The 26,063-nt window shown below is 44.2% G+C and overlaps 1 protein-coding gene across 5 annotated transcripts in view; it reads right to left on the bottom strand.

Annotated features, from left to right (window-relative positions):
* Nucleotides 1-26,063, bottom strand: part of SDK1 (sidekick cell adhesion molecule 1) — a 384,276-nt gene that overhangs the window by 53,065 nt on the left and 305,148 nt on the right. For all 5 annotated transcript variants that reach the window (XM_030229673.2, XM_030229671.2, XM_030229670.2 and 2 more), the window contains 7 exons: nt 23,571-23,686; nt 23,124-23,313; nt 21,121-21,219; nt 12,198-12,392; nt 8,065-8,266; nt 6,131-6,234; nt 4,031-4,101 (listed from right to left, as the gene is read on the bottom strand). In XM_030229673.2, the coding sequence (XP_030085533.2) occupies nt 4,031-4,101; nt 6,131-6,234; nt 8,065-8,266; nt 12,198-12,392; nt 21,121-21,219; nt 23,124-23,313; nt 23,571-23,686 (977 nt within the window). The remainder of the gene's footprint in view (nt 1-4,030; nt 4,102-6,130; nt 6,235-8,064; nt 8,267-12,197; nt 12,393-21,120; nt 21,220-23,123; nt 23,314-23,570; nt 23,687-26,063) is intronic.

The following is a 26,063-nucleotide window of genomic DNA, read 5'->3' as shown; positions in this document are numbered from 1 at the left end:
AAACTAATGACAACCTCAAAGAGGCATTTAGAGAGGAGTTACAGTGTGATGGGCTCTGGGCTAGGCACAGAGGAGAACCAAGGGCTCCTCCATAACAGCTCAGAGCAGTTTGGCACATACAGCCATGGGATGAGGTTTTTTTCCTTTCAGCATCATGCTGGGAGATGCTCAAAGACAAAACACCTCAGCAAGGCTTCTCCAGCAGCCCCTCACATCCTTCTTCAGCTACAGATACACAGCTGGCACACTGGAAAGGAGATTTGTATCTGGGTGGCTTGCTTAGGTAGAGACAAGCAAAGGGATTCCTCATGTTTTGGGAAAAAAATACTTTCCTGAGTCTAATGCAGGATAAGAACTGCAGAGAAGAGATGCCTTGAGCCATTTATCTTCTAAAGATTCTTTAACTGAAATTTAAGGGGCTGAAAGTATAAATGAAAAGGGTTTTAATGATAATCTTGCCTTTAATCCAGAGAAATCCCTACCAGCCTTGAGAACCTTACTAAGGAAAAGCATTATGTAAAAATTAACTGCTGGTGTGAAACACTGTCACAACAGAAGGTAATGCCCCATGCAATTTTAATGAAGAAAGAAAGGACATCTTGACAGAAATGAGGAAGATCTTTGGTGATTCTGCTTCCAAAAATGACATGAATTTTCCATTACTCCATCTCAATGGCAAGAGGAGGGAGAGAAGTGTCTTGTCTCAGTGCCAAGGGCCTTACTTTGGGTGAGGGCTGAAGGAATTAAGTAGAAAGACTGCAGTTTATGGAAATGAAAAATAGAAAATTACATAAATAAGGAAACTACACCTGCTCCAGGAGGAAGCTGCCTTCTTTTGCAGCTGTCCTGCACAGAGCCTGCTGACAGCAACCCAAACTCTCCCCAGATTTCACTTGCTCTGCCTGGGTGGAGATCTCTTATTCATCATTTCATGCTCATCATTGTGCTCCATCCTCTGGCAAAGCTCTGACCACCTTTCACTGTTATTTGGGATCTGAGTAGAGAATGATGCTGTGGACACAGGATTGGGAAGGACCTCAAGGATCATCAGGGCTGGGAGCTCCCCATGCAGAACCCACCTGCTGAAAGCTTCTCTCACAGACAGAACAACCTCCAGAAACCAGAACCAGAACAACCAACCAGAAATGAGGCTGATTCTTCAGCCTCCCAATATTCCTGATGGGAGCTGTTCCCAGCCTCACCACTCGGGCGTTGGAAACATTCATTTAATTTCTAATCTAAATAATTCATAGCCAGTTTCTCACCATTTGTTCCTGTGCTAACATTGCCTTTTGGGTTAAACTGTTCTTCTCCCTGGGGGGTGTTTACTCCTGTGATGTATTTTAGAAAGGGCAATCATATTCCCTCTACGACTGCATTTTACAAGGCAAATAAATCAAGCTCTCCTACAACAGCCTTTCCTAGGCTCAGGCTGAGCCCCTTGTCCAAGGGACTAAGAAAATAGACCAAATAAAGTGCCAGGTTCCTCTAGGGCTGCCCTGTGATGTCACAGCTGAAACACTCTCCTGTGCAAGCAGATGAGATGGGGTACTGGAAATTATCAGTATCTCTCTCCTGATATTTTCTCTTTTCCTTTCCAGTCTTCTGCCTTTTTGTTTTCTGTATTACACTGAAGTTGCTTTAGCCCTGATGGTGCCCTTGCAGAGAAGGGCTCCACAGCACAGCAGTGTCCTCACCTACCTATGACTTTTCCTATTTTAATTACCAATAAACTTTTTTTTTTTAAATTTAGGAGAAAAAAATAAAAAGCTGAAGTGGAATATCCTGCATAACTCTAAAGGAAAACCCTGCTGAAGCTGAGGAGGAGACTGTGATTCCCTGCTCTGCCATGTAACTGCCTTACAAGTAAAGCTCAATTTCTCATTATGACCCAACACTGATGTTATTGTTTTCTTATAAAACAATACATAAAAAGAAAACATTGCTTTCTTATGCTATCATGTGGTTCTCCATTTTTTTCCTTCCTTGAGATTTAGGACAGAAAGCTCAGAAAATAAACAGCTTGCAAACTGTCTCTCTTTTTGCCATGGAAATGATGATTTTTCCTGGAAAGGGTACTCTGCTAAAAGGTCAGGTCTTCCCCTTCCTATCTGTCTTCTGTGGACAAAACTTTGCTTTTGATGTAATGGATTATTTAGGATTTTGTAGAAAGGCCTGGGGGATCTGCTGAAATAGGTAAAATGGTTATCAGTGGCAGCCCATAATGTTGTACAGAAGTAAGAGAAACATCTTTGTGCTGTTTCTAAAGAGAAATAAATAAATAAAGGCTGAAATGTAAGTCTGAGTAATTGTTATCTCTAAGGTAGGAGCAGAACAGTACATGATCCTGATGTTAAGTGTAACATCCTCCAGAACATTTGAAATAACCCTGCATTATTGATACAACAGACCTCACTGGAAATTACTTATTTTCTTCCTCCTTTAAATTTAAAAATAATGGACTGATTGGACCAAGCAGCTGAAAGCCCAGATAGTGCATCGAGAATTTGTTTGGTGAATTATTAACACAGCTCAAAGTTAAAAATTTAGCTTTGCTTGGAAATCCACTCTCCCATTTAGCTTGACTGCTGTTTTCAGTTTACATTATTTCTTAGACACTGCTGTGAAACTTCCTCTTAATTGGAGGCTATTGTGGGACTTCAAGATTTTTGTTTATTTGAAAAATATAGTACGGTTGAATTACCAGGGCCTATTAATATACATGTGGTAATGACATATAATGGCCCACAACTCCCTTGAGATGGCTCTGGCACAACAACCCCATTTCACTTTCCTGAAATGAAAAGCATCCAATTACCTAAACAACCACCTATTTCACATTAACTACACACCAGTAATCAGTCAGCTGGGGGAATGTTTATTCCTGTGGTCCATCGTGCCTCACATCCTCTTTGGCCTCTCTTTCTGGTTTTTTTTTCCCCTTTGCTGGGGACTCTTGTAGGTGGGGAGGTAGATTTGCATCTCTCCATAATTCCTCTGGTAGAAGTGCCCAACGTGTCTCCTATTTGCTCCACATGCTGTAGGCAATGGTGCTGCTCAGGATCCTCCTGTGAGAGCTGGGCCAGGCACCCAGCAGCACAGCCAGGCAGATTTTCAAGTGCTGCTGCACACCAATAAACACACCCTCATCCATCCATTTCTCTTCCAAAAATGCAAGGAGTCCCATCTGTGCTGTAAATGCATATGTACATTTTTCACTACAATGCAGTCTGTCCAGAGCCATCCTTATGATGTTTGGGGGGCACTGTCTGGGGAGCAGGGTGGGCAGAGGCTCTCCAGGATGGGTTGTGGATAACGTGCAGTGCCCCACTGGGTCCCTCTATTAACGCCCACTCTGCAAAAAGAAACCTCAGGCACTGGATCACAAAATGTTCCTGCATCTCCCAGGAGGCCAGGGCTGAGAGATAAAGGAAGGCAGAGGAAATGCCAATAAAAAATGCAGACTTGACACAAATACTTCCCCATCCAACCCGGAGAGACTGCAGAGAGCTCAAACTTCTTTTCTTTTCTCTGAAGAAACTCAATGTTTCCCTCTCAAAGAGTCAAGAGGGCATGTGGAGCTCCTCAGAGGTATGAATGGGATCTCAGGCACTGATCTCAGGCTTCTGATCATTCCAGCAGCAGGAGGAGGCTGTGCACAACATGAGCTTTTGATTACCTGATCTTACCAACACCATCTCCATGGAGTATTTTCTGTGTAAAGATGCACATCCACGGAGAGCAATGAAAGGGCAGAAGAATCTGACAAGAAACAACCTTGGACATGGCTACAGGCACTCCTTTACCAGTGCCCCAGTGGGGCACAAAGTAAAAGCAACTGACAGGACTCTCCATTCATCACTAAAATTTATGCTAGATCAGGCAAACAAGGAAGGAGCTGCAGTCCTTCAATGTTAGTACAACACTTCCAGCTCAAGAAAATGTCCCTGGCAATGTACCCTTAAATTCAACAAGTCAAAGCAACCAAAAAATTGTTCACAGGAACATCAGAATTTTTCATTTTACCTACCTGCCACTGCACAAGGACAGAGGAAGTCGTGTGGGGAGTTACTAACACGGAGCTGGGTGGTTCATCTGGAACTAAACAAGAGAAAAAGGAAACAAAAGCAGTTACAGCAAGAGGGTGGGAAAGGGACAGCTTTTCTTTCATTCATCAAGTTCTTTTCCTTCACTGCTGAGGGAAATCTGGCCCAGCTGCTTCCTGCTGGGTCCCAAAAGCAGGATGGTGGATGTGGATGCTGGAGCCCAGGGAGAACCCAGGCACTTCTCTCACATCCCCTGCTCTACCTGGGGCCTTGGCAGCTTGAGCAGAGCAAGAAAAGCTCAGGGCATAAACCTGGAGGAAGCTGCAGCAGCCAGCTGCTCACAGACCACCAAAAACCCATCTGTAAGAAAGTTAAACCAGCCGTGTGCTGGCTCCAAAGGGTGAGAAATCTGCTCCCAGATTTTCAGGAGATTTTTTTGCCACCTTTGGGGCAAGCCCACCTTGAATTTAGGAGCGTGTGTCACATAGCCACACATTATTTTAGCCAGGAGAGCTTGATTTACCACAGGTTAACCCTTTCCTGTGCCCATGGCCTGCAGCACTCCCAGACATGCCACAGCAGCTCAAAGACACCAAGCAAAGGCTTATCAGGAGCTCACAGCCCTCCACAGTGCAGTGCTCAAGTGGCAGCACTGGGGCTGCTCAGCAGAATAAATGCTCAGTTTGTTGAGGAGGAGAGAAGCTTTCACGGTTTTTTCCCAGCTGTATTGTGAGGAGGCCAAGCACAACTTTGGATCCTCTGTAGCTAAATTCAAAGAGAACTTAAAATGAAGTTTTAAATTCCAAAACAGTGAGTCAGTGCTGCCTCATTAGCACCAGTTACAGCCTGCACTGACCCTGCTGCTGCTGCTGTGCAGGAAGGTGGAGAGTCAGGATGCCTTTAAGGGGCTGCTCAGCACATTGGTCAGGTATTAAATGGGTTCCTGTTTAACATCCCACATCCCTGAGCTCTGTCCTCTCTCTGGTCTTCTGATTTCAAGAGAAAATGGAAAAATGGCTTCCTATTTTTATATGTCAGCGTCATTTCTAACTTGTCACTCCCTGTAGAAAATAATAGCACTATATCACTATATATATATATATATATATATATATATATATATATATATGTAGCTAAAATCATCCAGTCCAACCATCAGTCAGCACTTCCAAGCCCACTGCTAACTCATGTCCCCAAGTGCCACATGTGCATGGCTTTCAAATCCCTCCAGGGATGGGGACTCCACCACTGCCTCAGGCAGCCTTTGCCAGAGCTTGAGAAACCTTGCAGTGAAGGAGTTTTCCCTAATATTCAATCTAAACTTCCCCTGGTGCAACCAGGCCATTTCCTTATGTCCTACCACTTCTTACTTGGGAGAAGAGATTGACCCCCACATCACATGGATATATTTATCCATGTATGTACCCCAGGATTACCCAATTTCCCAGGGTTAAAGCAGATACTGATGCTTTTCCTACTTTGCAGAGTTCCTTTCTCCATTCAAGACATCAGAGCTACTTCTGCATTCAGACATCGACTTTATACAATCAAGGAATTAGAAGCTGATCTCTAAGGCTAAAAATAAAAGCCTTGTCAATGTCATTCACAGTTTATTAGTCCTGATCTGCAGGATTAAATGCTCATGTTTCCAGGAGCTTCATACTCTTTCTTACTTATACCTCAGCAATTTTGCCATTCTGCAGACTGACGTGGATTGTGAGGAGAAAACAATTGAAGAAACTTCTTCAAATGTATGCAGGGCTCTACATTTATTTTTAATGTTCTCTAGTAAATTATTCAATTTCTGCAAAGATAATGGTTAGTGCAGAGTTTGGAAGCCAATCAAACGAAGTTTAAATCCATTTTGAGACTCCTGAAAGTATGATTCATTATCAGGGGGCACAGCAGGACACTTAAAGGCTGCCTGTTAATTCAGCCATATCTCAATTGCTACCTGTGTCAACTTCCTGTGGACAAAACTGCTTTGGCTGTTGGTTTTCACTCCAGCCTCCATGGAGAGCACCCTGCAGTGGCTCCGGGAGCCCTGGGGAGCCCCCAGTGTGCCTCTCCTCCTCCTCCCTTACCATCCTGCAGGGTTGTGACCGCCTCTGTCTCCGCGCTGAAGTCGCTGTCCCCGATGTCGTTGGTGGCCTTCACTCGCAGCTTGTAGGAGGTGAAAGGGTTCAAGCTGTGGAATGGGCAAAACAAGGCTGAAAAGGGGATGAAATCTCCCTCCCTCATCACAGCTGGCCTCCACCCAGAACCTGCCCACTGCCCACCAGAGTCACTGAGCAGTTTGTCTCCTCTCCCCATCGCCTCTTCTCTGCAGCCTCCCCCATCTCCCACCCCTGCTGCCATCAGCACCTTCCCAGATGAACCCTGCCCTGAGTTCCCAGAAACATCCTTTACTGCTGAATCAATGAGACCACCAGAACACACACCTGAAGCTGCAGCTCATGGAGCAGCCCACGGCTGGGGCTTGCTATCTGAGTTCTGCATGGCTGTGCAGAGCCTGGCTGTCAAGGTGCTTTGCTGAGATAGCCTCCAAAGCCATCTGGGCCAGCCCATCCTCCGAGCACGGGTGGGCAGGACAGGTGGGGAGGAGGCAGGAGACATGCCCAGGGTCAGCCAGGGCCCAGCAGGCTCTGGAATTCAGAGTGCCAGCTCCTGACTAATCCCTTACACCACACCACTTGATCAGTGCATTTTGCTCCTGCTGAATCCCAAATTAATGCCATTACTTGGATTATTTAATAAAGACGGCGACAACAGGTTCCCTGCAGCTCTTTTATCTATGTGGTGCTTTAAGATATGCAAAGAGTGATTTCCAGCTGACATAACCTTGCAAAGAAGATTCTGTCTTGGCTTGGCAGGGGAGGTGAAGGGGAGGCTGCCTTTGGAGTCACAGGCAGAGGTTTGTAATGCAGAGCTGTAACTTATGGGGGATTTCACTAATTAATTGGTAGTGTCTAACCATCCACTGGCAGATGGAACACTGACTACAAACCCAAGCTACTTGTAAGGAATGATTAAACATCAGGGATAATGCATTCTGATGGGCAGCACTCTTACATCCATGACTCTTCTGGTCTTCCAAAGAAAGGGCTTTCAGCAAGGGGGAGAAGAAATCTCTTTTAGCAGTGCCACCCTATCAGGACAGAATTACTTACCTACAGCAACTTAATGGGAATCATCCTTTTTGATCTTTTGTTTTCAGTCATGCCAGTGTCAAGTATAAGTGACATAGATGGTTTTCTTGTTTTTGCAGGTTTTGACTGGAAAGATACTGGCACACAACCAGTCAGCTGCCATATGCCACAGCCACCAATGCTTTTAATAACAGACTCAGAAATCTGTATCTGAATGCTCGGAATACCTGATTCTAAAGCCTAAAGCTCACAGCCTTTTAGAAATAATCTGATTTGTACTGGCTCGTCAGCAGAGGAAATGGACAGCAAAACAAGTACCTGCTCGTAGACATTCAATTACTTCTGCTGATGTTACAAGGACTTTAATTACACCAGTATTGCAGAGGATATAATGAAGCCTGAATAACAAAGTTTAAACATTCTGATGCTATCTATAAACTTCGGTATGGAAAATACAGATAAAAATGGTTCTCATTTCATCTGGAAAAGCTTATATAGAGATAATTGCAATGCAGCATTCGGAGTAGATTTTAACATCAGTCACTACTGAAAGGATTTTTAACTAGTTGTATTTTACAGAGCACTGTGTAGCTACATATGATTTAGCCTGAGTAGTGTTATCTGTGGTGTTGAGCTTCCAGGAAAGGCTTCAAAAAGATGCACTGCAGTCCAACTTTAATTAGATTTATTGCATGACCTTCAGCAAATCTCTCAACTGCTGTTCATAACACCACCTCTAAAATGGGAGCAGTGGCCTCACTTAACCTCTCTCCCCCAAAAAGAACATGAAGCTGAGCGATGCTTGTTTTGGTTTCCTAACTAGTGGGAAAGTATGGGAATTTCTGTGCTAGCCTGGGAGCAGGTGGTACCTTTCGATAAGGCAGGATGTGGCCTCGTGGCTGATGGAGGAGGAGTAGGTTTGCCAGTCCCCGTGCGGCAGCTCCCGCACTTGGACGGTGAAATATCGGATTGGAGATGATCCATCGCTGCCAGGGACCCAGGTCAGCACCAGGCTCCGGGAGGACACGTCAGCCTGGGGGGTCATCACCTGCCTGGGAGGTGATGGTCGCTCTGCAATCAAACCATAATTTAGCTGCTTTGAGAGGGAATTCACAACAATGTAAAATGAGACAGCCTCATCAGATTTTCACAGCGGTAAAGCCACAGGGCATTGAATTTTTGGATTTGCCACATGAAGTATACAACCATCCCATTCCTTAACCTTCTACTGCAAGGAGGAACAGTAAAACTGGTTCTTATCTCCCTGCATCAAAGGTCACCATAGGATATAAACCTTCCTCACAGCAGACCTCAAACTTGGGGGTTCTTGACCCAGCAGGTTAAAGAAGAATCATCAGGACTGGCAGCCAAGCAAAGCAAGGCAATGGCAATCTTTAATAAAACTCAGCTGTGCTTCTGGCTGCACTTGCTCTTTTGACAGAATCTGTGTGTAAATCAGCTCCCTTTTTAACCTGCTCTTACTCCTTGGTACCAGGAACTCTGTTCTCTCTGTGCTACGCAGGCTCCTCTTCCCCCTGCTGAGGCATGAGGAAGAGGAAGGGGTGAGCTGGAACAGGCTGTTGTGTGGCAGAGTCCAAGCACACACAGCTGATGCTGAATTCCTGCACGAGGAGGCACCAGCAGCTCCAAACCCCAGCCTGGACCCAGTGCAGAGCTGGGGCTGGAGCACCTGCTGCAGGTCCCTTCCAGAGCTCCCCAACTCTTCCCTTCACACCCACTAACCTTGAACCTGCAAAGTCAAAGCAGGCAGCGCTGAGGGAGGTCTCTCCAGAGTAATTACCCTCACACCTCTGGGCTGAGCAGGGAATGGCAATGCAGGTGTAAGCATGCCAGCCCCCAACTGTTTCATTACAGATCTCCTTTCCCATCCCCGCGTCTCCGCACTCCATCGATTTCAATAGAGAAACTCTATAGAGTGAGGAATAATTGTTTAATTGTTTATCATGAAGATTATTGATTCTGATTAAAATGTGTGGCATGTTATAAAGCAGAAATTGATTGGAGACACGGCAGTGACTTGCTTTTGAGAAGCAATTCAATTCAACTTCATCAGCACTTGTTTCCATAAACACACCTCTGCCTGCCTGATTCCTCACAGCTCCCTATGGCCAGTGCTTCATTTCCCTGCCATCCCCAACAACCATTTCCTGCATGTTTTGGCATTTCTCTGCAGCCTGCTCTCGCTGACATCAGTGCCCAAAGACTTGTAAGCTATTAGCTGGAGGAAGCCCTGGGTGCCAGCAGCCTGTGAGCAGCAGCACGACGCGAAAGGTCAGTGCCTTACACTGACAGGCAGAGACAGGGACGTGGGGTTATTCCATGCCAGGGAGGGAGAGTCATGCAGGGATTTTATACATTCTGCTGATAAGCTCTGCACTTTTGGGCAGGTCAGATCTTGCAGTCAGTCTCTCATGATTTGGCTTCCTTCTGCTGCTAATGGGAGATCTTAAAATCACCTGTGTTGCAGGATATAGTCCCTGACTGTTTGTACAAACCCATTAGTATAAAGAGTTTATTTATGGGAGTTTAGCCACAAGCAAATGCTAAGGTGAGACTGCCAGTGCAGGCTTGAAAGGCCACGTGACTCCATAGACTACTTTTAATTTCTTGCTCCATTTTGTTTTTTTAACTCAGTTCTGCCCTGATCACCAGTGTTGACTATTCTGAAGTGTAGATTCAAAGCACTGCAGCAGAGGCTCTGGAGAATACAGCCACAGTATAACTTGGGATCTATAAATCACAGGTATCACTGTAAAATGTAAAGATTTATACTGGGATTAACCAAGGAATTTACAAGGGCAAGAGTGACTCATTTTGTTAATTTTTAAGAGAATTTCTGTGTCTCTCTACCTTAGTATCAAGGTTTATGAGGATATTAAATACATCTCTATTAACAGAAATTAGGTATCTTTACATTCTAGGCTATTTATGGTAATGCACACACATTTCAGTTCATTTCTTGTTAGTAAAACAGCTGCACTGGATAAATTTCTTTATCATCCCCTTTTATAATTCTTGCTGATGTGAGAAAACACATTGTTGTCCTTATACTTTCTATGGGATCAGTAAACTTGTGGTTCCCAAGCACGTAGAGACCCAGCAGAGTTGTCCATCAAAAAGAGAAAGGGGTCATGTTACATTGTGATTTGGGTACTCAAGATAACCCTAAAGCATTGATAGCAACAAGGGGTCACTGTTCCCACAGTGGAGCTGGGAGTTCTGCCTTGAGCTGTTGTGCATCCTTGTGCACAGTCTGGGGAATCTCAGCACATTTTATTGAGCAGGAGAGGCTCTGAGCTTTGAGAATTCACATTTTTTGGCATGGTGGGGTTTTTTTGTGGAAGCCTCTACATGTCAGGCTTTGAACCTCTCCTTTGACAGCAATCAGACCGGGGTGGGAGAAATCTTGAGCTGATAAATCTCTTTGATGGACAGTACCTTTAGCAGAGGCACTTCCAATTTCCTAATACATCTCCAGAGGTTCTTTCTCTGAGGACTGCACTGTTCTGCACTGGGAAGGCTGCACATGACCTGCAGAGCTTTGCCAGAGGGAATTTTAAACCCAACCAAATAAAACAGTAGTTGAAATGCTCCTCACAGGCTCTTGCTGTTGGTAAGCTGAACATCAACTTCCTCTCTTAAAAGTGTTAAAAGTGGAAGCCATTGTTGGCAAATACAATGGGAGATCCTTACTCTTGCAATAAATGATGTGCAAGGTGTAGAAAGGACTTTAAACAGATGATTGTTTATCAGGAACATTTTAGGAATTAAAAGCAAATGTCATTGTTTGCATTATAGTGCACCAAGAGCAGGCCCACAGGCACATACAGAAATTCCAACAACAGTTGGAAGATGTCTGTGGAGGCCTGGCCTGGTGACTTGCTGGAGTGTGCTCTTCTCTGAACTGTGACTTTTATAAGGCATGGGAGTTGTATGGTTCTAGTTTTTGAGAGAGAATTTTCCTTAAAAAATATCAATATCCAGACACAGCACAAAACCCAATGGTGCTGGTAGAGTTACCCTGGCTTGTTTTGATTTTGCCAGCTCAAGAGACCAGATACATTCTTTGCAGTGGAACATGGCCTATGTGCAAGACCAGGGGAAAACCCACACTTTTGTTCTCCACCAATATTCAGCAATATATTCTCTTTTAGCTCTGAATAAAAAAAAATTAAAAATCTTCATGCACATGTAGAAAATGCAAATTTTTAAACTGAAGCTCTACAGATCAGTTCTAAAACTGGAGGAATGAGCAGTTCCTTGAGCCAAAGCATTAAAAACAAGCAGTGATGCAGAGCAGATCCTGTAATACCTTACACGTCTTTCACATTTTGGTACATTTGGTATCAAAGCATCTGGTTTCATTTACACACACATATTAATGCCACCTTCTAGATTCCCTTCAGAACAGAACCTGTCTGGAGAGTCAGGATGCAAACAACCATTTAATGGCTGATGCAAGAAGCAGAAAAAGTCTGGGCAATCCAGATGCAAAGGCTCTGCTGGAGCGTGTGGCAGCGAAAGGCCAGAGTAATTACAAACACGTTAGGTCAGGGCTGAGGCACAGTGGAGGAGCTGTGGAGAAATGCTGCAACACCACTGCCTCTCATTTTGCGTTCCCTAATCAATATAATTCATCCATCACTTACTTTCTTAAGATTGCAATCTTTCTAGAAAATGAGAGCGCTAAAAAAAAAGAAAAAAAACAAAAGAAAAAAGCCCATCTGACTGCAAAAGGAGGCTGCACATGGCCAATATAGCAGCTGATGGAAAAATCAATTCCAACAGGCCGGCAGGTTAGAAGAACTGTGTCTCATAAAAGTCTGCCTTGCTTTCTCAAATCATGATGCTGCCATGGACTGGGGCAGGTTTATGGGGTGAGAAGGAGGAGGCGCAGCCTGCTATTAAAATCCCCCAAAGTGCAGTGCAGGCTCCAGGGCAGGCACAGGAACTCCCTGAACCCACGGCTTGCAAGCATTACCTCGTTTCTCAGTGGTGATCACCGTGGCTTCCAGAGGCTCCCCCCAGCCCTGCCTGGTCTTGGCAGATGTCCTGAAGATGTAGGCTGACTCTGGGCTCAGGTCTGTGGCCGTGAACTGCCGGACTGTGGAGCCAACCTCCACCGTGGTGAACTTGTTGGGGCTGCTGCTGGCCAGGCGGTAGGCAACCTGGTACCCTGCAAGCAGAGAGGGGAAAAGACTCAGCTGGCTTCTCTAGCAGGGACAAAAGAGCCCCAGCACTATTAGTTTATCCTAATTACATGCTTATCTGAAGTCGGGAGAAAAGTAATTTACTGCCTTTGGTGTTACACAACTCTGCTTTTTTGGCAGATGCCACACACCTTACAAAGGAAATCACTCACACACGAGGCTCTGCTGGATACAACTGCCATGGAACTGAGCTCACTTTCCATTCCTTAGGCCAACAAGATGCAAAACCAGTTTAATCCTTCCTGAGCATTCTGGCACCTTTTTGGAAAGCAAAGGAACAGAGTTGGTGCAATGTGTCACCTGACTCAGGTGGTTCAAAGCAACGCTCCAGCTCCAGCTTTCCAACCCACACTCACAGGTTGTTCTGCCCTCTCCCACTTTCACCACTGGCTCAAATTCAAGGTTCTTCAGCTGCAGCTCCAGCAGCTAGATTGACCAAACCTCACAGCCTTCACACTGCTCCAGTCAAAGCTTGCTCCTCCTTTCTGCAAGTGCTTTTCCCTCAGCAGTGAGTGGCAGAACTGCCAATGAAGCCACCCTCCTGTCATTCAGCATCGCTGCCCTTGCCCAGAGCCCGAGGAAGGAGCCTGCAAGCTCTGTGGTCCTGCTTCATCCATGCAGGTCTTAATAATCAGTTTTGCTGATGCCTGTAAGTGATAACCCCCCTTCCACCCTGCCTGACAATCAGGAGCTCACAGTTTAGCCTGGGTTATTAAGGATTCCACTGTGCAAGGAGGGCTTCCAGGGTTCTTACGCACCACTAGCGACAACTGTCCCCCAAAGAGGGTCTGCCAAATGTTCAAATCTATTCTGTAAACCCAGCAATTCAATCAGGCTCTCACTTCTGGAGCTCAATGGTAACGTCCAGTCCAGCAGCTGACTTCCAAAATCAATTAATAGCAGAACTGATGTGGGGTTTTATTGCCCGAGCTGAATGTATGATTAAATGCTCCATGGACTTACACAGGGCAGAGCACAGCCAACAAATCCAAATCAAACCAGCTGAAAACAAAACAGCCACGGCACAGTTCTGCCAACCCTCTGCTCACCCTCTGAATGACAAAAGAGGTCTGCAGCACCTGAGCCATCTCTTTCTCATGGAATTAATATCCCAGCTAGAGTCTGAACTCCCACCACATCTTGGCTGTAACAAGACCGAGGGGAGCCAAACCTGGCATGGTTCATTTGGGAAGGTCAGTGCATGAAATCTGAGGGGCTGGTCTTACCTATGGCTATTAGAGAAAACCCAACGACATTTATTTCCCACTGTGAATATGCCACAATTGCCACACTGCTGCTGACAGAAAAGGCCTGGAGTTCCTGCAGCCCCTGGAATTGATGCCACTCACGTGTGGCGCGCTCTGCCACAAACAGTGGAATTTAATTGGGATACAGATGGTATTAATTTTGTTGTGCTGACTCTCACAGTGCCACTGATGATGCACAAGGGTTTCCTTGTCCTTTCTTGTCCGGCAGCTGCTTGGGGACATGGGGCAGCAGTCACGGCTGCTTCATGTGGAACAATTTGCACCGACACCTCGAGGAGTGACCCGGCTTTTCCGAGCACCTGTGGCTTCAGCCCCAACTCCCCCAGGCTGTGCTTGGTTTAATCCTACAGGAACATTTCCACAGCTGGGTGGACAGCTTTAGATTTCTCCAGAGGCTGGCAGTAATGTCCTAGAAGGAGTGCCTGAGGACTTTGGGCTTCTCTAGTCTGGAGGCTGAGGGGTGACCACACAGCTCCCTGAGGAGGGGGTGTGGAGAGGGAAGTGCTGATCTACCAGAGTGCTAAAACAGGTGCAGAGAGGTGGTGGCTGCCCCATCCTTGGAATTACTCAGGTCAGGTTGGACACGGCTCAGAACAACCTTTATCAGTTGAGAATGTCCCCTGCAGGGGGGTTGGACCAGATGGCTTTCAAAGATTGCTGCTAACCCAAACTAGCCAGGTGCTATGATCTCCCTGGGACTGATAGGACACGGGGGAATGGTTCAAAACTCCTTCAGCCAAGGCTCAGACTGGACATGAGGAAGAATTTATTCCCAGAGAGGGTGGTCAAACCCTGGACTGCCTTCCTGGAGAGGTGGGCAATGCCCCAAGCCTGTCTGTGTTTAAAAGCAATTTGGATGAAGGCCTTAATAACGCTGTAACTTGGTCAGCACTGAACTGGTCAGGCAGCTGGACTTAATGATTGTTATAGGTGCCTTCCAACTGGAATAGTCTGTTCTGTTCTATTCTATTCTAATCAATTAAAAAGTCTCCTGATTTTTCAGTGCTCCTGAGTATGCTTAGATCCCAGCAAAGTCTTGGGGTCTTACACTTTCAACATTTCATTCTTTCACCTGCAAATTATCTCCTTTTATCCATGGGACTAGTTCTTCCATTACTGGTCCAATATATTTCAACAAAGTATTTCTGTACCTTTAATGCTGCAATATTTTGATCTTTTTTAAAAGTCCACAGAAAGACAGAGAGCAATGGGGAGAAGGAACTGATATATGTGATCTTTTTTTGTTTATACTGATGTGAAGAACGTGGGAGTGAAAACCCCAGTGCAGGATCTTAACAAGGAGGAAAAAATAGTCAAAGAAAGGCACTGGGGAAATTGTTACAGAAGCAAGAAAGATGAAGGAAAAAAGCAACTAAGATGGCTAAAGAAGCTTGATAAAGGGATATAAGAAGCAAAGAATAAGAGCTGGAGGGAAACAGAGAACATTAAAAGAATAGAAAAGTTGATTTATCTAGTTATTAAAAGATAAGTATGATATCTGGGACATATCCTTGTCGAGTAATTTCCTCTCTTTTCTAAACCTTTGTAAAATATGAAGTGTAGTTAAAGTGTAAGGGGGGAATAGAAAGATAACTATTTACTACTAAATGGTGGCAGTTATGCTGGAAAGCAATTACAAACACACCCAGATTAGGCAAAGGAACACATAGATATCTGGGCCATTACAATATCTTACACAAGAGTGGGTCTGTGGCTAGTGAAATAATTAATTTAGCTGTGAGAAAGAGGAAATCACTTGTCACAGCCTGTCTGTGTGACAGGCTCTGCAAACTCCCTTTCCTTGCGTCTCTGTGAAAAACAGCAGCAGCTTTCACTGTCCCCTCCTACATCTGCTGTTGGCTCAAAGTCTGAGGAAAAATCTGTTTTCCTGAGTTTACACAACCAGAGCCATCACCTTAACAGATTTCTTAAGAAACTCAACACCTCCATAGGTCTGATTCCAAGGCAAATATCCAAGCTCTACCTCTGAACTCAGCTCACTTTTATTGCTACCTACAACCTGCCTGAGAGGCACCCAGTACTTCATTCTGACCCCCTGTTGGAGAGTTTGGGACAATGATGATCCAGGCTGGCATAAAAAACATTACTTTTATTTTTTCTGAGTTGCACAGAAGACTCAGTACTTAAACTACAACTTGGATAAAAACTAGGGCTAATGCAAGATCAAAAAGATAAAATTATTACGTTGATGAATTTCAGCAACAAGGGATAGGAGAAGAAAGGAAATGTTAAGTGAAATCAAACGAGGCAAATCAATAGAGGTAAATGGAAAGTGTTCAAAGAGAAATTAATGTATGCTCGAGGGCTATAACAGGCAATTGCTGCAGTGGAGGAATGAGCAGCTTCTTTTCCTTGCTAGATTATGACAATAAGATGCTGCAGATATCTTAGGGAAAAAAAAAATTAAAAATCAAAGGCTATCAATGAAAGTATAACCTTTAAAAGGTGATTGAAGCAAACTTTTTGGGGAAAGGAATATTTTACAGAATATGAAATATCTGGATGGCCAATAAGAATTCATATTATTTTCTTAACTTTTTTGCCATATAGCATTAGATCCCAACTCCCTTCTGCTATTGGGAGTGCTGCCACTCACCAGGCCAAAACAGCATTAAAAACCCTCCCGAAAAGATCAAGTCTTCATGAGCTTATTTATTCATTAAAACTAGGCTTATTTTTCCCTTTTTGAGCATTTTTTTGCACAAGTGCAAGCAGTTCCACGAGCTGCACACTTCCCAAACTCAGTAAATGGCAGCTGCCTGTTACACGTTAGGTCACCGCGACACAGCCGCCGGATTCCCCGAAGCAAACAGGCAGCAGGAGGGTGACAACACCCCATGAATATCAAAAAGCTTTCAAGCTCATCACCATACAAAGCCCTTCCAGAAGTGACAGCACCCGTTGGTGCAGGCCACGGTGCAGCAGAGATACAAACAATTATTAATTTGTCACAGAACTCGGGGAGAGCCGAGCGATACCGCGAGGTTACGCTCGGCGCGGCGGAGCAGCAATCCGGTTTGTTGATTTTCCTGCTTATCTGTTTTAGGGCCAGCGGGTGTGCAAATGCAGCCTGGGATCAAAATGGGAATTTGCAAACATGGATTACATCCAATTTTGGTTCTAATTCTCAACGGAGATCTTACACTTTTTTTTTTTCAATAAGCTCCAGGTAAATGCTAAATACGAGGATACCGTGAGGAATACTAACCAGGGCCTGGGAGGATGTGGGTTAAGCTCTCGTTTTCAGGGGGAGCTCATAGCTTGAAGTGCACAAATGCACATTAATGCCTCATTTATCTTTAATAGTATTTTAGGGAACTATGTGGGTGCTGGCTGAACTGAGTGCAGGGAGGAAGACAGAGCGAAACCTCAGATGGTTGGAGTAACATTCCCAGAAGGAAAAAAGGGAAATATCTCACAGTCTTGCATGGTAAAATATTTAAACAAACAAACAAGTGGTTTTCCCTCTTGGTGCCTGCCAGTATTTCATCCTGCTAATCTCTCTCTGAAATGCTAGAACATGTTTTTATATAGATTACAAAAATGTGAGCTGCAAAGGTGTGCGTATGCTCAGAGGACAAGGCAGCCAGAGCAGGAACATTAGTTCAAAGGCTCTGAATATAAGTTGCTCTTGCAAAGCAAGTGGTTTTTCTTTTGAGCCCCAGGAGCGAATAGAAGGGCAGCACACAAAATTACATTCACTTATTTTTCCCAATGACTCCACTTTGGTGCACTTGACCAGAGAGTTGGAGTGGTGTTTTGGAGGTTCATTACAGTAATGAGATGTAAAAAGTGTACAGGGAAAAAATAAAACCCAGAAACCTCCCCAAATTTGCAACCTTTCCTTAGAACACTACACATAGTTTTTTATCTATTTTTGAAGCACGGTTCACTTCGTAGGAAAGATCACAGAAGTACCCAGCATGAGCAATTTTCCCTTTTTCTCTCTTTGGCAGCTAACTACTTCCTCCAGGAACCTCAGTGTTTCTACCATTGAGAAAATAAAAGTCAGAACTGTTGAACAAAGACAATGGATTTCAAAGAGGTGGATGGGGGGGACTGGCAGGTAACATCCCCCTGGGAAGGAATTCTAAGGGAAAAAGGAATCCAGGTCAGCTGACCATTTTAAGAAAAAAAAAAAAAAAGGTACAACTATCCCAACACAGACAAAAGATGTTAAGGGGCCAATATGTTTGCATTCAGAGCTCACTAATGACCTGAAAATCAAAAGTGAATTGGACAAAAAGTTGAAACAGGACACAGGTCTAAGGGAGTGTATAAATAGACAGCACAGGCACACAGGGACACAATCACAACGGCCAAAGAGCAAAGTGAGTTATCACCTGAAGGGAAGCAAAGGCAATGAGAAAGATTTCATAAATACATTAGAAATCTGAAGGAGAGAAGGAGAACAGGTCAGCCAGCAGGAAGGAAAAAAATGAGCACAAGACAGGTGAGGCAGAGACGAGATCCTCCACACAAATTAAAAGTGACAACAATGTAAGAAGGGATGCAGGCTGGAATGGAGAACAGGTTAACGAATATTTAGTTAAGCTGGATGTAATCAAGTCAGAAAGGCCAGATGAAGTTTGCCCTGCAGAGATGGAGCCATCTCTGAATAATTAGCCATTCTCATCTAGGACTTGTGGACGACAGGTGTCATCCCAGAACATTACAAAAGGGCAAACAGAGTACACCATCTTTTAAAAGGAGGCAAGACTGACTAAAGAAATTATGGACAAATCAAACTAAAGTTCAATACACAGAAGGAGCCTGGAAAAAAAATATGAGTCAATATACAAGCATCCATGAGGATAATAACGTGCCAGGGAACAGCCAATATCTGTTTGATTGGAGCAAATAATAAATATCAAATAATCTGTTTTCCATTTTGACAGTGTAATTGGCCAGGTGGGAAGAGTAGATATGATCCACATTGACTTTGAGTAAGGCTTTAATATGGTTGCACACAGTCCCACCAAAAGCAAACACAATAACAGAATCTAAGAAAAACATCAAACATTTTGAAATGAATGCTTAAAAACCAAAATGTTGTTATCAATGATTTGCTAACAACCTGGGAGGACACAGAAAGCTCTCATGAGACCTCCTGAATGAGTCTGGTCCTGTTTAATACTTTCATTAATGACCTCGCTGATGGAATTGCCAATCTGCTTGCAAACTCCAAAAATGAAACCAAGCTGTGCACACTTTAGAGGACATGAGTGTCATTTAAAGAGATCTGGGTAATGAAGAGAGATGGTCTGGAATCAGTGAGATGAAATTCAATAAAGGCATCTGCAAATTATCCCACTAAAAGAGAAAAAGCTGAATGTTCTAGTGAAAGGAGGACTGGCTGACCTGGAAGTGTACTGTGGGAAAGAGCAGGAATGAAGAGTGGGACATGAGCTGACTTAGTTACACCATCAGAGTAGTCACAGTGTGTGAAGTATCCTGGGATGTCTTACTGGGCATGGGCTGTGAAAGACATGGCAAACAATAGTCTACACTCCAAACATGCTTTTCCCTTCCCTTTCAACCCTGTTTTTTGTAGGATTTTATCATCACCATAATGGCAGTGAGCAAGAACCAGATGTGGAGGGGATGCACTGCACCAAGCACTCTGCAAAGACAAAATAAAGGAGAGTTCCTACTCCACTGATCTTGCAGCAACTCCAGCAAACGAGGCCGACAAAGTGCAGCAACTTGAGAGGCTGGAGCACAGTTGGGGGAGCAAAATGTCTTTTGTGCTTTCTCATCACTGCTATCAAATGATTTTTTTTCTCCTTAACCACATCCTGTGACTCAAATCTCAATCTCTGCTGAGAGCAAGTTCTAGGACACACAGTTCCTTAAAAAAAGCAACAAATCTAACCCACAAGACAACCTGGAAGCCAAACTTCCTTGAGCTGCAGAGAAACCCTGCGTGGATCCATCTCTGGCAGCTCACCACTGCCAAGCTTCACACAGACTCCTCCTCGTGCTCAGAAAATCCTGCAGACTCTGCCTTTGGATGCTGTTTGATGATTTCCCTGTGTCTTCAGATGCCAGGATTACTTTGGTAAACTACACACCTGAGCAAACAATTTGAGTTCTTGACTCAAGATTTAAGTGCAATGCAGGACAAGTTCTGTATGGAAAGCAATGCCACCTCTGCAGGAGGATTTGAAGCAGGCACCCTCCAGCCAGCAAGGAAGGCTTTAGGGAATATTGCTGGAAGGCAACACATGAGCCTGAATGATGGCAGTGAAATTAGAAGCAGAAAGGCCTGGCAGACTGAGTACTAGATAAAAACAAAAGCTTTTGCTTCTGTTCTCAGAATTGAGACACAAATCTTTGCTCGCCAGCCTGAATTACTGTAAAATGTGTTCAGCAGCAGCAGAAAACACTAAATTGCTTGGTAACTATGAGCCACGTTAATTTTAGAGGCAGGAATGGATTCTTACATTGTAAAAGTCTTCACATTTTAAGTGCAACAGTGGCTGGTGCACATTTTGCAAAGGCAACCCAAGAGTTATGAGATCAGGAAGGTGAGAAGGTTTTCTGCAAATGCCTGTAACGCCTTGCTGCCTCTCTTTCCCTTGATGAAAGGGCAAAAAGGATTTACCTCCTCATGACCTGTCAGACATATTATCTCAAGGAAGCAATAAAATGGAAGCACACATAAAACTGAAACATTGGGCGTGTCTGGCAAAGGTGGGGAAAATCCAGGTCTCCAGGCAGTTTTCCCAACAGCCAGCCAAACAGGTTACCAACCCAAATGCAGATGGGAGGAGAGATGACATTCAGACATGGGGCCTTGAACACCACTGAATTCTGGCTCAGGAAATGTGGTGGTGTTTGCAGGGGTCCCAGGACGAGGGAAGAGAGGAGAATCTTGACTCCATGTTTCAGAAGGCTGATTTATTATGATATATATTGTATTAAAAGAAAATGGTATATTAAAACTATACTAAAGAAATAAAGAATTTAATCAGAAGGCTAGCAAAGAAAAGAATGGAATGATAATAAAATCTTGTGACTGACCAGAGAGTCCGAGACAGCTGGACTGTGGCTGGTCATCAAGTAGAAACAATCCACATGAGACCAATCAAAGATGCACTTGTTGCATTCCACAGCAGCAGATAATTATTGTTTACATTTCATTTCTGAGGCCTCTCAGCTTCTCAGGAGAAAAATCCTAGCAAAAGTGTTTTTCAGAAAATACATCCATGGCAAGGAAAACCCACAGCACGGAGCCCTGCAGACTGGTCCCCTCACCACAGCCCCTCAGCTGACAGCAGCACATTTCCTTTTCTTCAGCCAGAGATTTACTTATGTGCAAGGCAAAGGAAATCCCAACAGCTGTAGCTTGCTCTGATCTCCATCCCTCCTCTCCCAGCCCGGGGTTGCTGCCCTGCCTTACCCAGGATGATCCCGTTGGGCTCCTCGGGCGGCTGCCAGACGATGCGCACGGACGTCAGCCTCACCTCGGGGAACACCAGCCTCACGGGGGGCCCGGGGGCTGCAAGGCAACACAGACACCATGGCAGCAAGGGCTGCACATCACAGGGATCACTGCTTTCCTGCTCACCCTGCACAGAATTACAAGCTGTACCTCCCCAATAGTGGCTGGGAGCAAGCGTGCACGTGCATAATATACATTTATTCTATATATAAATATACATTCTGTCCGTGGATAAAGGCCTCCAACACTCTCAGACACCAAACACAGCACAGACCAGTGCACCCTGTCTGGAAGGTGCAGTAAAAAAGCTCCTCGTGGTTTTTTACTGCACCACGAGCTCTGAGCTCTGTAGGATTTTCTTCACTGCAGGATCACCACTGCTGTAACTAAGAACACACTATGAAGCAAGACACAAAGCTGCCTTTACAGAGAGTTATATAGCTGAATCCACTTCATACCTGTTGGGATTCAATAATATCCCTTCCTTGTTCATCAGAACCAGCTTTGAACTGCTTCCTGACTTTACATTTGCATTTTAAACACTGAGGTGTGAGCAGGAGAACCTGAGGCAGGTGAGAGGCACATTAACACAAATGGTGCTGACCAGCCCAGGTTCACGAGGTGAGGAGATGCTAATTCATACATTACCATCCATGAATTTTCCCCTTCAGCACAAATTCCACCTGCATTACTCCTGGTGATACTTTTAATTAAGTTGAGCCCAAAGGAGACACAACATATTTATGTCAGGGGTATGGAGAGGGAAGAACAATTAGTTTCATTTGCCAACATGCACTTAAGGAGGGAAATGCTATAATGGGGTTATCCAGAACAAACAGTTTTAAGTATTTCTCATTACAGTCTGATATGTACATTTCATTGAGTGCTTTTGTCTCCCTGCAGAGTTCTGCTAACAGTAACTTTTCTTATTTTTCCTTTCAAAGAAAAGCCAGGTCCACACACAGGGAGTACACTGAGAAAAAGGCTAAAAAAATGTCAGGGAGTTGTTGTCCCCGTTCCTGATCCCACATGCTCCCACACTCCTCCCTCCCCTGCACTGCATGAAAAATGTTTTGTTATGCCAGAAGTCTGAATGTGCTTTCAGCCCAACCAAATTATCTTAATGAATTTACTTGTGTGAACCAATGTTTACTCCATTATTATTTTGAAAAGATTTTTATGAGAAAAAGAGAGACTTAAACAGAAGCCTCTCACACTGACCTCAACCTATTTATTCCTGAAAAGGTAATGAAAGTAAAAGCAGTTTTAGCATCTGCAAAGCCCAAAAATATTTCAAGAATTGAACCAAATTTCTGTAGAATTCCATCAGCAGGAATGCTTCCACCACACCAGGGTGCTCAGGGAGTGCTTGCTTAGGTTCCTTCAGGAACCCAACTGCACTGGGAAGCCCCTGGGAAGTGCTGGAGGCAGCTGCAAAAGGAAGCTGATAGGATCAACTTCCAAGGTCAATGCCTTATTCTTTTGGGGTTAAAAAAAAAAGGAGGGTGGATTACTGAAGCTGCAAATTTCACCTCTTTTCTTCAGTCCAGTCAGACCCAGATTTGTTTATTGCTTTCAATTGCAGCACATTTTTTTTTCCCTAGCACTATTGAACTTCAATAGGAATTTATAATTGGTCTCTAAAATTGTCTTCAATAGAAATTATCTCCACCAAGCTACAGAGTTCAATATTAGAAGTTTTCTTCCTCTTCATTAGCTGCAGGGAAGGAGGAAAATAGGGGACACTGTTTTTCTGTGCTTTTGCCAGATTCTCAGCCCATGACCAATGGGATACTGCTGAGTTATATGCCAGGTTCAGCCAGTGACCTTTGGGTTCAAAGCTGAAAAAAAATTCCCCCCAAAATCCAAATATTTGTTGCCTACACTTGCACCACTAGAAGAAATCTGCATTAAAAGGCTGGATCAAATAAGATGGTTGTTTTGGCAGCCTTTGAACTCACCATCATCCTTGGTTCTCTCTGTCACCGCGGGGGAGCTGGGGACCCCATCCCCAATGCGGGTGAATGCCAGCACCTGGAGCTCGTAGAGGACAAATTTCCTCAGGCCTGAGAGCAGCACTGACTGGGTGTGGTTCCCCCTCACCGTTTGGCTCTTGGGTTCTGAGTCCAAATCCTTGGCTTTGTAAAGGATCTGCAGGATAAATGTGGGTGAGACACAGAAGGAAAGAGATTGTTGCATGAGGACTGAAGAGAGGGAGATTCCTCCTTGTCACCCAGTACAAAATGAGATAACATTCACCAATCACCCTTTCCAAAGCCAGCACGCTTCCTGTATCTTCTCCAGCTGACTTTGAACAATAAGAATACCCAGCAGGTGAATAATAAATACAATATCCTGTTCTGGTAATGCACTAAATATCAAATGAGTATGAGACTCCAGTTGCATACCTTGTAGCCCAGGATGAGACCATTCTGCTCAGACTCAGGAACTGCTGCCCAGGTCAGCAGGATCTGGGTCGAGCTCACGGCTTCAGCAGAGACATTCTCAGGAGGAGCAGAGGGAACTGGAACCACACAGCATCACCAAAGAGCAGAAATAGGTCAGACATAGCAGATAAGTTTTCTCCATATCCCTACCTGCCCAGGAATCTTCCAGGATCCCACAGAAGAGTGTTCAAACCCAAAAGAGCTGGGATATGTTTTAGACAATCCCTTCTCTTCTTGTATTCATTCTACATCATCTTTATATTTCAGCCTGTCTCACAATTTCTTGCCAGTTCATCTCAGAAATGACAATGTTTGTAAAGAGCTAAACATTTAATACTTATCAGTGTCTACAGACAGACAGTAAATATTGACAGCTATGAATAAATTTCAAATTCTATATATTTGCAGTAATTAGAACCAAGTTTAAATTCCTGGACTTCTCCAGAAGCCTATCCCCCAGTATTTCTTTACCACACCTTTTATGCCCTATGCCAAAACCCAGAACTCTCTCTGAATGTGAGTTTATCTTATGGCATGATCTGAGTTTATCTTATAGCATGATCTGTTCTAACAAGAAGTTTTATGCCCCCGTGGCTTCCTATATTATCTGAAAGGAAATTGTAACATCTTGTCTAGAGCTAGCAATCATTCCCCCCCTGGATAGCACTGCCACTTCAGTAAGTTCTTTAACCTGTGCAGCCTTTTGATGATGTGATAGCGCTCAACATTTGCAAGACAGCAATTAGAGATGGATGCATTAACACCAGGAGTGTTTTCAGGGATTGATATGGTGTCAATGAGAGATGCCTATTTCATCTCTGTTGCAAAATTGGCTCTCATGAAACTGCAAACATCATTAGGACTGATGGCACAGGAACACTGTAATTTTCTCTGACTCCAGAGAAGAGCAAACTTGCATTTTCCCATGCCATTAAACCTCCAAGTGCTGCAGAACCACACAACTGCAGCCTTTTGTAGGCAAGCTTAATAGCATGTCACGTTATGCAAGCAGGATGCGAGGCTATTTTTAAGAGTTCACATTTTATGCTGCCCTTTTGCATTTTTTTCCCCATGGCATTTCCAGCATCTGAAGGGTACAATCTTTTCTAAAGCCTGATACACCTGTCAGACCTCCAGAGAACATTCACCAAGTTATGTTACACAAGCACTTAGGGACAGAACAGCTTGATTAGGGCCTGAATATATCACAGCAAGCAGCCCAAAGCTCTGCCAAAGGAAAGCTTTCCTGGCTGTCCGAGTGAAAGAGCAGATCTGCTGTTTTGGAGGCGAGCTCCTGAAGCTCCTAGCAACACGAATGAGATAATGAGGATGACACCAGAATTAATAAAAATGGAAACCCCCCACCTCCAAAACGTGGTACCCCCACCCCTGTGCACTCAAGGTTAAGGGCAGAGATGGTAATTTCTGAAACAATTTCCCTGATACTAATTATCTGGGGCATAAGAAACAGAGCACCATCACATCACACTGCAGCAGACTGAAATCCAATTTTTTCCCCTCTCCAACACTGAAGCGTCTTTTTTTAAAAAAAAAATCTTTTCCCAGATTTATCCCTCACAAGGATATAATTATGTTAAAGGAAAATAGATTGCCAGGAGCCATGAATGTCTTTGGATAGCTGCCATAACTTTATCTGTAGATCTTCACAAAGAGCTACTCCCACATGAATCACTCCTGGAGAGAGAAAGGGTGGAGGTGGGTCACAAGAAACCAGGATGTGTAGAGGAAAGAAGCCCTTTCCAGCCACATTTATTTCTGTTTTATCGGGTTTGAGGCCTCTCAAAAGAGAAAAAGTTACTTTATTTTACAAATATTTATTTTCCTCTTTGATCAGCAGCCAGGAACTCTCCCAAACTCAGAGAAGGTAGAGGCTGTGCCCGGGCTGGCCCCGAGAGCATCCTGGCTTTGAGGTGAGGATGGTCACACTGCTGGTGGGGCACTGGACAGCTGACAAAGGAGAGAAGGAGGTTCATTATCTCAGACCTCTCTCAATTCCCAGTGACAGAGCAGCTGAATGCCCCCTCTCACTGGAAAGGAATCTAAGTCCAGTGCCTGAATGGTAAAAATCCTTGTGTTCATTGAGCAAGCTTTAAATCTTCAGTCCTCACCTCAGTGTTGAGAATTTGATTTTAATATGAATTCAGGAACTGCAAGTGATTTTATGGATCTTATTGTTGCCAGCCTTTTATCAACTAACAGACTTTGACTGACCCTTTAAGAATGAATTGAAAGGTAACCTTCATTTCTCTGACCCATCTCCTCTCTCAGGAAGCTGTGATTCAAAGAAATTATAGTTTGCTAAGACTAATTAGTGAGTGAGGCACATAACCCCTCTTTCCTCTGCAAGCTCCCTTCTCTAATGCTGGTTTCCTTAAACTGTTGCACTGAAGACTTTGTTATAAGCTCCAAAAAGCTGAGTTCTCATTAGTAACC

Source organism: Serinus canaria, chromosome 14 (assembly GCF_022539315.1).
Source record: "Serinus canaria isolate serCan28SL12 chromosome 14, serCan2020, whole genome shotgun sequence".
In the NCBI taxonomy this organism is placed as follows: domain Eukaryota; kingdom Metazoa; phylum Chordata; class Aves; order Passeriformes; family Fringillidae; genus Serinus; species Serinus canaria.
The sequence above is the reverse complement of the archived record's forward strand: the minus strand, read 5'-3'. Positions and strand labels throughout refer to the sequence as shown.